Genomic DNA, 15,000 nt, shown 5'->3' on the forward strand with positions numbered 1-15,000 from the left:
GAGTGATGGGGTCCGGACCCTCAGGGGCCGCAAGGAGTGATGGGGTCCGGACCCTCAGGGCCGCAAGGAGTGATGGGGTCCGGACCCTCAGGGGCCGCAAGGAGTGATGGGGTCCGGGCCCTCAGGGGCCGCAAGGAGTGATGGGGTCCGGGCCCTCAGGGGCCGCAAGGAGTGATGGGGTCCGGACCCTCAGGGGCCGCAAGGAGTGATGGGGTCCGGGCCCTCAGGGGCCGGAAGGAGTGATGGGGTCCGGACCCTCAGGGGCCGCAAGGAGTGATGGGGTCCGGGACAGTCGAGAGCAGGGGTCTCCAACCTTTTTTCATTTGAGAGCTACTTTTTAAAAAAGATAGTGGCCGAGAACTGCTCATGTAATACAATACTTAAATCTCTTAATGTCTCATAACTCTCATATTAACATCTATCTAAACTGTTTTAGAACTAAAATAGTTTTTGTAGGCCTATATAGGCTATGTCACCCTTAAATGTCAGAGAAAAGAACAGAACCAGAGATTCATTTTCTTAAAGAAGATCCCTTAAATCTTGTACTTTGCATATTATACTGTAAAAACACAATTATAGTTGATTTTATAGTGCATCTTAACTAGAGATGAAATGGCATGAAAATTTCATTTCATGATTATAGTGACCAAAGTTATCACAGAATCCTGTTCAAAAAGTACTAATACTACACAATAAAATCAATTCACCAAGTTTAATGTCGAAAACCAGCAAATAACATTGAGAGCATTAATATGCACTTTTTGTTTACATTAACATTAAAATAACAACATTAAAAATGATGGCCAGATTTTAAAGGAGTGTTTTGCGACATGTTATCTACTAACATGTAGCCTACAAGTTCAAATAAAGTTTTGACAAAAAAAGATTTATAAAAAGAAACCTGGCATATTTCAGCCTTTAAATTATTTTTATTAAAAAAAATGAGTCAAAAAAAGATAAATTACTGACGTTTACAATGCACATTAGCTTATCTTTTATTATTAATAGCAAAGTTCGGTCTGATTTTCCCGCGGTGTCTGTCGTTGCTATGCAACCATGCACTGCGCTCTCCACAATGACAAAGAAGTTTTAGTAGCTAATGGATTTTTTCATCTCGCTGCGCCTGGGAAAAATGAGCGCGTCGCTTCAATTATGAGCTTCCTACATTTGGAATAACGAACTTGAGCGCGCAAAAGACGCGATATGTGAACGGCCCCTTGGCGAGCTACACCAATCAGGCCACGAGCTACTGTAGCTCACGAGCGACGTGTTGGAGACCCCTGTTCTAGAGAATAACTGTGTAAAACCTTTTTTTTTTTTAAGTAATAATAAATGAATAATTAAATAGTAAATAACTAATAAATAATAAACTAACTTACAAATAAATTTGGTTAAAAAAAGAAAAGAAAATTGATTTAAATAATTTAAGAAATTTTATTAAAATTAATATATTGATTATATTAATCACAATGTGATTTTCAGTTTAATAAATGATTACATTTGATTAAAATAAATTAATTGATAAAAATAAATACTATTTTATTTAAATAACTCAAACACATATAACAGTACAGTATTATGAGGAATATATTACAATGCAATGATGTAACATAATAGAAACTAAATATTTTTCAAATAGTACTATACACATATTTATAATATACATTTTACTGTAACATTTTAATTTGGTCTTTATGCATGAAAATATATAGGTTCCTTATAAATTTGAGGATGATCATATTTGGTGTTCTTCAGGTGTGTTCGTCACTGCAGCGCGGCTCTCTCAAACACCTGACGGTTCTCAACATGTCCAGAAGTGTCTTCAACCACAAGTACGACACACACACACACACACACACACACACACACACACACACACACACACACACACACACACTCACTCTTACACACTCAGTCACACACACACTCAGTCACACACACACACACACACACACACACACACTCTCTCACACACACACACACACACACAGTCACACTCACACACATACATACACACACACACAGTCACACACACACACACACACGCTCGCACACACACACACACACACACTCTCACACACACACAAAACTCACACACACACACACACACTCTCTCACACACACTTGCTTGTAGTTGTCCATCGAATCCGATGATGACGTCCACTTCCGTCTTTAAATGGTGAGTTTTCTGATGGCTGAATAATCCTATTCTGGATCCACATATTCTATTACTGGTCGGACATATATACATGGTATTGCTGTTACTAGTATTTATGGGAGTGTTTCTCCTGAGCCTTCTTTGTTGTCTCCTGACTGTCCTTTCCTCCTCCAGTGCTTGGGTCCCATCTAGACATAACTGCCGCCAGCTGTTGCGGTCAGCAGCCATGTTCTCCAGGTCCCCAGGTTTTATTTTGCACTTTTTTAGCACTGTCTTCAATTGGTCTTGAAGCGTTTCTTTTGTCCTCCAGCGGAGCGCTGGCCTTGTTGTAGCTGGCCATATAGCACTCTGCGGGGCAGACGGTTGTAGGTCATCCTTATGACATGCCCCAACCAGCGCAATTGGTGCTGGGTGATTGTTGCCTCAATACTCTTGCAACCTGCTCTTCTGAGAATCTCAGTGTGGGGCACTCTGTCATGCCAAGTGATTCCCAGGATGCGCTGGAGACAGCAGATGTGGAAGTGTTCCAGGGACTTGATGTGGCGGCTGTAAGTAACCCAGGCTTCACAGCTGTAGAGGAGGGTGGTGATGTAGACCGCTTGGTGGACGCAGATTATTGTGTTGAGATTAAGGTTCTTATTCTGAAAAACCCGCCGCCGGAGTCTTCCAAAGGCAGCTGATGCTTGTTTGATTCTATTCTGTACCTCATTGTCAATGCTATTGTCTTCAGAGATAATGCTCCGCAGGTATTTGAATGATGGAACAACCAACAGTTTATCATCTGCAACAGAAAAGATGGGTGGTGCAGATGGGGTGTTTGCACTCCACTGGCAGATTATCACTGTTTTGGCAGTGTTGATGGTCAACCCCATCCTGCTGTATGCCCTCACTGCTGCATCTAGGACAGACTGGAGGTCTTGTGAAGAGTGAGATACAATAGCGCAGTCATCGGCATACTGCAGCTCAAGTATCCTCACTCTGTTCAGTTTGGTGGTTGCCTGCAGCCTCCTGATATTAAACAGCTTGCCGTCCAGCCTGTACGCTACTGTCACCCCACTGTTGTCTTCAATCTCCTTGTGGAGAAGCTGGGTGACGCATATGAGGTAGATGTTAAAAAGCACTGGTGCCAGTACACACCCCTGCCTTACCCCTGTTCTCACAGGGAAAGGGCTTGACTGTTGACCTCCTTTTATCACCCTAGCAGTCATTCCATCGTGAAACTGACGGAGGATGTTGACAAACTTAGTGGGGCATCCGAACCGGAGGAGGACTTCCCACAAGAGATCTCTCTGCACAGTATCGAAGGCTTTGGAGAGGTCGAAAAAAGCCATAAACAGATCTTTATGTTGCTCCCTGCACTTTTCCTGTTGTTGCTGGGTTGTGAAGACCATGTCGACTGTACTCCTGTTTCTTCTAAACCCGCACTGTGACTCGGGTAGCATTGATTCTGTGATGTCATTGATCAGTCTTTGTAGCATCACCTTGGCCAGGACCTTACCTGCCACAGCAAGAAGTGATATGCCCCTATGGTTATCACAAATAGCCCTAACCCCTTTGCTTTTATATATGGTGACAATACTAGCATCCCTCCAATGCTGTGGGATGAATTCATCAGCCCAAGCCTTGATGTGATGTAATGGTGTAGTGTTCTTGTGCAGAGATACCCTCCCTGTTTTAGCAGTTCTGCAGGAATATTGTCAGGGCCAGAAGACTTGTTGTACTTCAGGGAGCGGACAGCTGTCAAAACCTCCAGGAAAGTTGGAGGATGGGTAAGGTTGTCAATAGGGGGAAATTCAGGAAGTTCATCCAGGATGGTATGGTCTGCATATGAGTCCTGATTCAGTAGGGCGTTAAAATGTTCAGCCCACCTCTCCAGGATGCAATTCGGGTCTTTCAGGACTTTGATCCCATCTGCTGTTTTCAGGGGGGTGATGCAGTGACTTCTTGGGCCATAAATGGATTTGACTGTATTGTAAAAGTTGTGCATATAATTTCTGTCAGCGAATGACTGAATTTCATGAGCCTTCTCCATCCACCACTTATTCTGTACGTTCCGAAGAGTTCTCTGCACTTCCCGACGATATTTTTGCCATTGCTATCTGGCGGTGTTGGATAAGGGTTTTTTAGGCTTTCCTGATGTGCTTTATGCATGTTGCTTAATAGATTATGGATGGACTCTGAGTTATTAAACAAGTCTTGGTGGTTCTTGCTCTTACAGCCGATTGTTTGGGCTGCTGCTTCTTGGAGGGCCGTAGTAATAGAGGTCCACTGCTGTTCTGTGGCGTTTTCACCCCTAAGGAGGAGTTCTAACTCCCCTAGTTTCTCAGCCAGGGAGCGACGAAACTCATTCCTTACAGTTGTGACTTCCAGGCGGGCACAATCTAAACACCTCCTCCTGGGTGCTTGTTTTCGCATGAGGGGGGGCGCATTTTCATGAGGACCTTGGTCATGATCATGCGGTGATCTGCCCAGCATTCCGCACCTCTCATGGCCCGGGGTATGAGAACGTCTCTGATGTCACAACGTCTGACGATAACATAATCAATCAGGTGCCAATGTTTGGAGCGTGGGTGCATCCATGATGTTTTGTATTTGGTCTTTTGCTGGAAGATGGTATTGGTTATGGTCAAGTCGTGCTCAGAACAGAGGGTAAGCAACCTCAAGCCATTTGTGTTGACCTGACAAATCCCGTGCCTGCCAAGAACTCCTTTCCATATCCCACTGTTCTGCCCAACACGAGCGTTGAAATCCCCAAGCAGGAGGATCTTATCGTTCTTGGGGATCTGGTGGAGAGCCTCATCCAATGTCTGGTAAAAGGAGTCTTTAGACTCACTATCAGATGTTAGAGTTGGAGCATAAACACTTAGGAGAGTGGCATAGCGGTTTTTCACCAGGGGTATACGGAGTGTCATCAGTCTTTCACTGATGTACACTGGTGTTTCAGTGAGTCTTGGCAGTAGTGTGTTCTTAATGGCTAGTCCCACACCATGCAGATGCTGTCCACCTGGGGGATAGCTTTTCCAGTAGAAGGTGTAGCCCATGCCCTCCTCTGTTAGAGACCCCTCACCAAGGAGCCTGGTTTCCATCAGGGCAGCAATGTCGATATCATAGCGGCTCAGTTCGGCTGCAACCAGGGCTGTCCTTCTATGGGGTCTTTCAGACCTGCCGTAGGAGTCCAGGAGGGTTCTTATGTTCCATGTTGCCAGTTTAAGGGTATAGAATTTATTTATTTTGTTTCGACTGCAGAGGTGGAATGACCCGACAGGCGCGGTATCCTGTCCAGGTGTAAGTTGAGTGGGCATTTTTTAGGCCACCTTTTCTAGGCCCTTCCTCAGCTTGAGGTGAGCATTGCAGTTCCTGAATAGGACTGCTCAGTCGCACAAGGGTCTGCCGAGAACAGCTGCCACTCAGCCCCAGCTGTTATACCTTGTGCCGCTGACGTGCAGGGCTCTGACTAAGAGCTCCCAGTCTATTCAAACCTGCCCCCGTCATCAGATACCCCATCGCCGCCAGACTTCAACCATAAGTAGATCCAGGTAATATTCAGCGTTGGTCAGAGGTGGAAAACCTAAAACCTAAAAAGCAGAAAGTTGCAAAGCAGCATACACTAACTACAAGCAGCTCCATACGCCACACTACTGCACTAGATGCTTCACACACACCCTGTGTCACATACACACACACACACACACTCTCACACACACACACAAACACACACACACACACACACACACACACTCACTCACTCACACGTTTCAGTCTGATGGTCTGTGCTGCAGGAGAGGGAAGGAGTTTCCGTCCTCCTTCAAGCAGTTCTTCAGCAGTGCTTCGTCCCTCCAGAACATCTGCCTTTCTGGAACCAGACTCCCTTCTGAAGGACTCAAGTGAGTCTCAGTCCAACAGTCCATCCAGACCCCTGATCATGTTCTGCTGATGTTCTGCTGATGTTCTCCTGATGTTCTGCTGATGTTCTGCTGATGTTCTCCTGATGTTCTGCTGATGTTCTCCTGATCATGTTCTGCTGATGTTCTGCTGATGTTCTCCTGATCATGTTCTGCTGATGTTCTGCTGACGTTCTCCTGATCATGTTCTGCTGATGTTCTGCTGATGCTCTCCTGATGTTCTTCCTCTGTTCTCCTGATGCTCTCCTGATGTTCTCCTGATGTTCTGCTGAGGCTCTCCTGATGTTCTGCTGATGCTCTGCTGATTTTCTGCTGATGTTCTCCTGATGTTCTGCTGATGTTCTTCCTATGTTCTGCTGATGCTCTCCTGATGTTCTTCCTATGTTCTGCTGATGGTCTCCTGATGTTCTTCCTATTTTCTGCTGATGTACTCCTGATATTCTCCTGATGTTCTGCTGATGTTCTTCCTATTTTCTGCTGATGTTCTCCTGATGTTCAGCTGATGTTTTCCTGATGTTCTGCTGATGTTTTCCTGATGTTCTGCTGATGTTCTCCTGATATTCTGCTGATGTTCTGGTGATGTTCTCCTGATTTTCTACAGATGTTCTTCCTATTTTCTGCTGATGTTTTCCTGATTTTCTCCTGATGTTTGGCTGAGGTTCTCCTGATATTCTCCTGATGTTCTGCTGATGTTCTTCCTATTTTCTGCTGATGTTCTTCCCATTTTCTGCTGATGTTCTCCTGATGTTCTGCTGATGTTCTCCTGATGTCCTGCTGATGTTCTTCCTATTTTCTGCTGATGTTCTGCTGATGTTCTCCTGATGTCCTGCTGATGTTCTTCCTATTTTCTGCTGATGTTCTCCTGATATTCTCCTGATGTTCTGCTGATGTTCTGCTGATGTTCTTCCTATGTTCTCCTGATGTTCTGCTGATGTTTTTGTTCTCCTGATGTTTTGCTGATGTTCTGCTGATGTTCTCCTGATGTTCTGCTGATGTTCTCCTGATGTTCTGCTGATGTTCTAATGTGTTCAGAGCTCTGCTGCTTGGTCTGGCCTGTAACTCTAACCTGAGAGATGTAGCTCTGGACATCAGTGGCTGTGAGGTACTGTCCCGCACCAAACCTTCTCAAGGGCCACAACATTTGAGGAATAAAACTGCAAATTAAAAAAATATATAGATTATTTTAATAATATTAATTATTACTATGACAACTTAATAAAAACAAAACAAAAATAAATATTACTGTCATAATATTTAGTTTTGACACACACAGGCCGGTCGACACGCACTCACCTGTTGTCGTTGTGTTTAGTTGCGGTCAGCAGGCGCTCAGATTCTGGAGGGCTGCATCGCTGAGATCCCAAACATCACCAGCCTGGACGTGTCTGACAACGGTTAATACACACACACACAAACACACACACACAAACACACACACACACACAAACACACACACACACACACGCACACACAAACACACACACACACACACATGCTCACACACACACGCACACGAGCACACACACACAATCACACACACACTGCCGTCTGCTGCTGTGTTGATTCAGTACTCAGGTGTGTGTGTGTGTGTGTGTGTGTGTGTGTGTGGCAGGGCTGGACTCGGATATGTCTACGCTGCTCGAGTGGCTCGGGAAGAACCGCTCCATCAAACACTTGTCCATCGGCAGGAACTTCAGCAACATCAAAACCAAGTGAGACTCTAAATAAGTTCTGAGCTCATGTGACGCTCACAAATAATGCAATCCAGTTCAGTTACAGTGTGTGTGTGTGTATGTGTGTTTGTGTGTGTGTGTGTGTGTGTGTGTGTTTCAGGAATCTCGGGCAGGTTCTGGTCTCCGTGGTCCAAATGATTCAGGAAGAGGATTCAGTGAGTCTGTAGATCCGTCCCGTTTGGATGCTGCTTTGTTTCCCTATCACAGATTTTAATAATCATCATAGGTTAAGCATCATTTGAAACTGCAAAACACTCCAAATTCATCCTGTGAAAGCGTTTCGAAATCAAACATTGCATTAGGGCTCATTTAGGCTCCTCCCCTAGTGGGCGAAGTCATGTTTCAAATTTGGCAACAACATTTCCTGCATCAAATCTTGACATCATGCATGTCTTTGGAAAGCTCTGAGACTCAACGTTTCATCTTCAGCTGCTGTTTTGTGATAGAAGTTAGTTATATTCATTTCTGACGGGAGAATGCATAATTTTACCTGGGTGTCAGACTCTGTGTGTGTGTATGTGTGTGTGTGTGTGTGTGTGTGTGTGTGTGTGTATGTAGCCGCTGGCGTCTCTGTCTCTGGCAGACTCGCGTCTGAAGGCCGATCTGTCGCTGGTTCTGAACGCTCTGGGCGGGAACACCAGTCTGACACACCTGGACATCAGCGGGAACAACATGGGGGACTTCGGGGCCAAGATGCTGGCCAAAGCCCTGCAGGTCAACACCAAACTCAGGTGACACACACACACACACACACACCAAACCCAGGTGACACACACACACACACACACCAAACTCAGGTGACACACACACACACACCAAACTCAGGTGACACACACACTCAACACACTCAGGTGACACACACACACACCAAACTCAGGTGACACACACACACACACACACACACCAAACTCAAAGGACACACACACTCAACACACACAGGTGACACACACACACACACCAAACTCAGGTGACACACACCAAACTCAGGTGACACACGCACCAAACTTAGGTGACACACACACCAAACTCAGGTGACACACACACACACCAAACTCAGGTGACACTGTTGTAAACCTTGTTCTTCTTAAGTGTAGAAAAACTCAGAAGCGAAGACCAGGAGACTTGGCTAATCTTTTAAGCAGGATTCTTTATTTGCTGTGGTCTGCTTCATCCAAAATCTTACCCAAGTCTAACTAAAGCAGTATACAGTAGTTCATATACCCTTTAAGGGGGAGGAGTTACATAAAGGCGGGAGAAACTCTGAAACAAAAGCATGTAAATGAGGCATACAGGCTTAGGAGCCTGCCTTATACTGAGAGTGTTACCAATTCCAATCCAATCAGCCGTGGTTTAGGGTCCGTGACGTTCCTATGGGTAATAGTCTTTTCTGGTAGGAAGTGATTTTCTCGTGAGAGGCGTGATTCATATGTTGTATGAAACACTTGATACTGCGGACGCATAGATAGCCAGTAGAACAAACAACAACATAATTGCTATTTCCTTTATCCACAGCCAGGGTTTCCCAATCAAGTTTCCGAACCATGAAGAATTATCTTCAGTCATCTGATGTAATTTTGCTGAAAGATCAAGAATGTCTTGTTGGATTTTGTTCTAGTTCTCTGTTGTGTCCATTAACCCGGTGCAGGACTCAGGTCCGATGATGGTGCAGGCTCCTCCTTGTGTTGAATCCAAGGCCACTCTGTTCTGTAAGATTATTATCTTGTGCGAAGCGAGAGTATCTGTGATGTTACTGGTACGACAATCTTGATCATGTTGATGGATGACTGAAGGTTTCGTATGTGTTATGGATTCGTTATGTATTTTTATTTTTATTTTTTTGTGATAGTTGGTTCGGCAGTGGGTCTGGTCGTTTTCTTGAGGTTTTCTTGTGGCTTTATACGCAGATGACGAGGTCGGTGCGTATGCGTCTCGGGACAGTCATCAGGGGTATCTGCACAGAGTAAGAAAGAAAACAAAAGACAGGAGAGCAGTATTTGTTCACACACTAGGGTTGTAAACTTTTTCAGAGTCTGCTAGACAGTAGAGCAGTATTTGTTCAAACACTAGGGTTGTAAACTTTTTCTGAGTCTGCTATTGTTGTTCCATCTTTCCCTATTTCTTAATTCCTTTGACACCTAAGGAAGAGTGAGGTAAGGATGGACTAAGATAGGGAAGGCCTATGAGGGAATCTTCACCCCAGGGTTAACACCGAAGCCTGTTGCGTTCGGTTCTTCCCGGGGCTCCTCACTGGTTCCGTGTCCTAACCTATCCCTGTAGGTGGGGGAACAACGTTACAGTGTGAAACATTAGTCAAGGTTTTTTTTTTCCTGACACAATACTGCAGCTGCTGTAATCAACATCACTTAATGTGGTTCATGCCACATAGGCTCTAATGGCTTGTTTCTGAATTACTTTCAATTACTTGAGCTGAACCGTTAACAAACAACTCAAATCCTGAATTCTCTATGGGAGTTTCTTTTACTTCCCTCGAAGGTGTGTATGTAAGCGTAACACAATCATGAGTCATTTCTCCTTCATCCTCTAACAAATCCTCAGTCATTGCAGACATCATACATGAGGATGGGTTCTTGACTGGTGCACGCTGTAAAACAATGTTCGGGGCTGTGAGGGTAGTTAACCAATTTCCCCAATGGGAGGAGGTGACAGAAGTTTCTTTTGTTTCATTCATCAGTGTGGACACTGCATGAAGTCATTTTACATTTACAGTCTGACCTAACACCATTACTGATGAAGGGTCTGTGCTGTAGCATAACATTTAAGACTGTGAGTTTACTTAACTTAGTGTTCCCCAAAGGAAGGGTGAGACCGTCATGTCCTTTTGTTCTATTAAACAAAAATAAGTATTTTGTCTTTGTTGTAAGTTACTGGGGAAATAAAAGGAGTCATAATGTAGTATTAACTTTGATACCCACGCTCTATTATAGTCATTTCATGCCCTTCTAAAAAAGAAAAATTGGAAAAAAATAAACACAGAGCTCGTTTGACCCTTATTTCTGGATGCATTATTGTCTCGCGAGATCTGATGCGAGGTTTTGGCTGTCGTGGACGGTCATTTTAATAATGCAAATGAGGGGCGCGTTGATTGGTGGCAGGAAGGAGGGGGCTTGACACCGCAGGTAACTTCAGCATATCATTCCAAAAAGAGATCATGGCGCAAGTTGTTAATGAACCCGACCTGGCCGCGACCTACGGGATTCAACCGTATATGTTTGAGCCAGACTCTAAACCAGAGCTGGAAACGGAAGAGGAACAACAGTCAATTGAAGGACGTCTACATCAACATGTCTCTGAATGGTAAAGACAATTTTTTTGACTGAGACATATACATTAACATCAGTAACGAGCTAAAACGTTTTTTTGCTATTTTCTCCCACATAAGTTTAGCTTTAATTTAATGTAGATTACATTAATGGAGATGTAGTCTACTTTATTTTCAGCTTACAGTGGTTATAGAGATTAACGTTTGCTATAATGTGTTGTTTTTGCCTTTTTTGACGTTGTGGTTTTTTAGATATTTAATAATTTTCATCTGCAGACATGTAACGTTATGTTTTTCTTAATGTTTATTAATTCTTGACTGTTTTTTAAATTGATCTATCCTTATCTATTATATAAAAAAATCAATACAATGATATGTTGTCATTGTTATATTATATACGATTATATTAAATAATAGCTTGATCATTTTCTAGTCTGTTTATCACTGAGGGAAAACTTAATAATTACAATGTATCAGATTTTAAATTAGTAATTACTAAATTACTAATGTCCAGTGAAGTGGCTCATTTGCTAAAATACCATCCTGACTCATGCATATACTCTAAAACAGCCTTTAGATAGGTGGACACTGCAGTGGATATTATGCATCAAAGTGTCAATGTCATAATCTCCCTCTTGTCTACTCACAGCAGTGTTTGTAATTTGACAGATATATCAAAATCATCTTGTCATTCGTTTGCATACAAGCATTGTAACCTACTGTTACTGTAGTGTAAAACAAAGTGGAAAGATGTGGCTAGCATTCGTAGAAGCCATTCCCCGTGTTTACATCACATACATTAACCGCATTAGTAGTTAGCTGCTGTTTGTTACACAAAATATAGTAATAAAAACACAGTCTTACCGTTTCAAATTCAGGCAAGTCCCTGATTGTTGGAATGGCACCTTTTTCCAAACGTAGCTTTGAGGCAAACTTCGCCTGATATTGCCCCAAATTTGTAAAAGATTCTTTTGTGAAATGTTTAGCGCAGACAACTAACGTTGAGCAAGTTGAGATGGTTGTTGGAACAGCGTCATTAAAAATTAATCTCATCCACTTGTCCCTTGTAGTTTGGTCAGTTTTGGGTAAAGAAAAAACATTAGAATGTGGATTATGACAGTCAACCACAGAGCAACTCATGTGTGCACTACGTTTCTGCATCTTTCTTGACTGAATATGATGGGGAGAGGGGCAGGGCGGGCCTCCTCTGCGGTGTCCATATATGGTATATCCGGCCCCGTCTTGATGTCAAGTCGGGGGAGAAATTGAAAGCTCGTATTTGAGTGCGCGTGCACGTTGGCTAGTTTAAGAACCCTGGGGTAAACAAACGATCGCTTTTGAATATCGGCATCCCGGCCAATGTATAATGGTTAGTAGGGATGGGCATTCGATTAAATTTTCTTAGTCGATCGTCGGGAGAATTAACGATCGACTATCGATTAATCATTAATATTTTTATATTCAAATTCATTATTTATTTTTATATTATATACTTTTTATAAATTAAAAATGCAATGAAAATACAAAAATACAGCGCGTTTATCCTCGATTGGATCTTTATTACAAGATGATCAACTTGTGGCAGTAAAACTGGACGTTCGGTTAGGCTAAACTTGAAGATATATGCGCTGCGGTGCTCGGAAGCAACGGAACCTGCAGCTGCGAGTTGGCGTTCTTAAACAGAGACCCTCGTTTGTTCCAACATAATAAATAATAAAAAAAATCATGTTAAACAATAACTTAACCAAAAACATAATAATACATAGATCTGACAGGTTTTGTCAAAATGTAACTCAAAACTATCCAAGAACGGAGTCGAGAAAGAGAGTGAGAGAGATTAGCCTACCTACTGTAACAATCAATTCGGCTAGGCTACTTAACAAAGCCTCATAAAAAATAACTAGTAACTCACATACAACTTCTACACCAGTCTACTGATTTTTGTTGAGAAAGATAAGCATGTTGATGACATGATCTGAGGTCAGACGCGACCGCAACCTGACCGTCAAGCCTCGTTTACACTTTCGCCTGGCTCTGCAGCGCGAGTCTCCACAGACTGCGCGCGCACCTCCCCAAACAGACGAGGCGTTTATACTCGACGCGCTCGCCTGTGAAACACCGAACACCGCAATGACGTCATTTTTGCCGCGCTCACCTTCGCGCCCGTGCGGACGCGTCGAGTGTAAACAAGGCTTCAGTCCAGCCGCTGAAAACACCCGCTCTGAGGGGACTGACGTTGCCGGGATGCACAGGTACCTCCGCGCTAACTTGACCAACCAGCCCGGGGAACACGTTCACTTTCCACTCACACTACGCAACGCAGCAGCATTAGTTTAATGATAATCGATAACAAATTAACGTGATCGACGAAATTCTTTATGATCAATAATCGATCGTCGATTAATCATGCCCGTCCCTAATGGTTAGTCAATCATAACATACATTGATTCTCATGGAAAAGTGAAAATTGCACAGTATGACTCCTTTCAGCACTCACAGCCCAAATGGTTAACACGTCAACAAGCTGCCCCAGTTTAATGATGAGGGGAGGGGCTGCTTCAGAGTAGCAAGCAGACTGAGTAGGAGCTGAGTAACATTGTTAACTTGTTTAAAGTTCTTTTTGTTTTTCCTACACTCTTTTCGACAATGTCCATGTTTACCACAGTAATAACAAATGCTGCCCTCTCTCTTAGGACATTTGCGTTTCTGTTGATTCTCTGTGTTGACCTTAAAGGATGCTGCTGCAATTTTTACTCTTGCCTTGACATCAGAATCTCTTTCCCAAGTAGCTAACCTGTCCAAGTTGTTTTGCAGGGTTCTAGCGGACCATGTGACTTCTAAGAAAAGCAATGCTTTTCTATGTTCTGACAACAGACCATCAAACCATGTGCGAACTAGGGGACCATTTTCTTCTAGCACCATCTCTGAAGTGTCAGCTATCCCACTGTATGCTGCTGCTGACTGACAAAATCTTTGAGTGTACTCACTAACATTCTCATCTTTCTTCTGTACACAACTAGTGATCTTTGACCAGTCCATGTTCGGTCCAACAATGTTCTTTAATGCTTTCAGAACTCCCTCTCTCAATTCATCTTTTCTGGCATGTTGTAGTTCAGAAGTAACAGCAGACTCAAAACTGTTGAATTCAGATTCAGTTAGAATTTGTGACATCAGCTGTGTGACTTCTGCCAACGACATGTCGTAAAGACGCATTTTACTGATCAATGCCCTTCTAAATACAGAAAAATCTGTACGTACCGAAGGTAAGCTTTAGGATAGTCTTTCTATATCCTTAGGTCTTAACGCTTTGGCAACAGTTTGGTTTTGGACAACAGAAGAGTTGGGAGGAACACTTTCAGTTCCCTCAATTCCCTGAGATCTTCTTGCGACACATACCTTTACTGAATCTACAGGCTTATCAGTTTCTGATTGGATGGCTACATCTGTTTCAAAGAAAGCTTTTAAATCAGGATAAACCTCCTCTGACTGTTGGTCTTCTGAGTCACATTTGGTTGAGGCCTTGTTATGGCCCACCTTATTCGTGAGACAGGAAACTTGAGTGAACAATTGTTTGTTCTGTTCTTTTAACTTAGCAATACACCTAGCTTGTTCTTGTGCAATGGATAAGCTAAATTCTTTGTGGCAGCAGATAATGCCTTTTATGTTTCTCTTCCTGATACATGCACCCAACACCTTTTTGCATTCTTCAATGGACCATACTTTTTCTGGGTGAATATCAAATTTCTTTCTCAAATCCAATCTGAATGACTCAGTCACTATGGAGTCCATCTGCTCCCCAAACAATGACTTGAACTCACTGTCTGTCCATAAAGGGGTAGCAAGACCACCTTTTTCAGTTGTGGGGATTAGTCTAGCACTTTTCCTAAACATTTTGAGGATTTCTTTGTTACCACACAAACAAACACT

General features: G+C 43.2%; 1 protein-coding gene across 1 annotated transcript in view; it reads left to right on the forward strand.

The window, feature by feature from the left end:
- LOC143738117 (F-actin-uncapping protein LRRC16A-like) overlaps positions 1-15,000 on the forward strand; it is a 47,937-nt gene that overhangs the window by 13,475 nt on the left and 19,462 nt on the right. The window contains exons 15-21 of the mRNA XM_077230038.1: positions 1,756-1,832; positions 5,938-6,042; positions 7,093-7,162; positions 7,373-7,454; positions 7,673-7,772; positions 7,894-7,948; positions 8,352-8,524. Coding sequence (XP_077086153.1) covers positions 1,756-1,832; positions 5,938-6,042; positions 7,093-7,162; positions 7,373-7,454; positions 7,673-7,772; positions 7,894-7,948; positions 8,352-8,524 — 662 coding nt within the window. The remainder of the gene's footprint in view (positions 1-1,755; positions 1,833-5,937; positions 6,043-7,092; positions 7,163-7,372; positions 7,455-7,672; positions 7,773-7,893; positions 7,949-8,351; positions 8,525-15,000) is intronic.

The sequence above is a fragment of the Siphateles boraxobius genome, unplaced genomic scaffold (genome assembly GCF_051911475.1).
Source record: "Siphateles boraxobius isolate OS27281-9 unplaced genomic scaffold, OSU_SipBor_1 138, whole genome shotgun sequence".
In the NCBI taxonomy this organism is placed as follows: domain Eukaryota; kingdom Metazoa; phylum Chordata; class Actinopteri; order Cypriniformes; family Leuciscidae; genus Siphateles; species Siphateles boraxobius.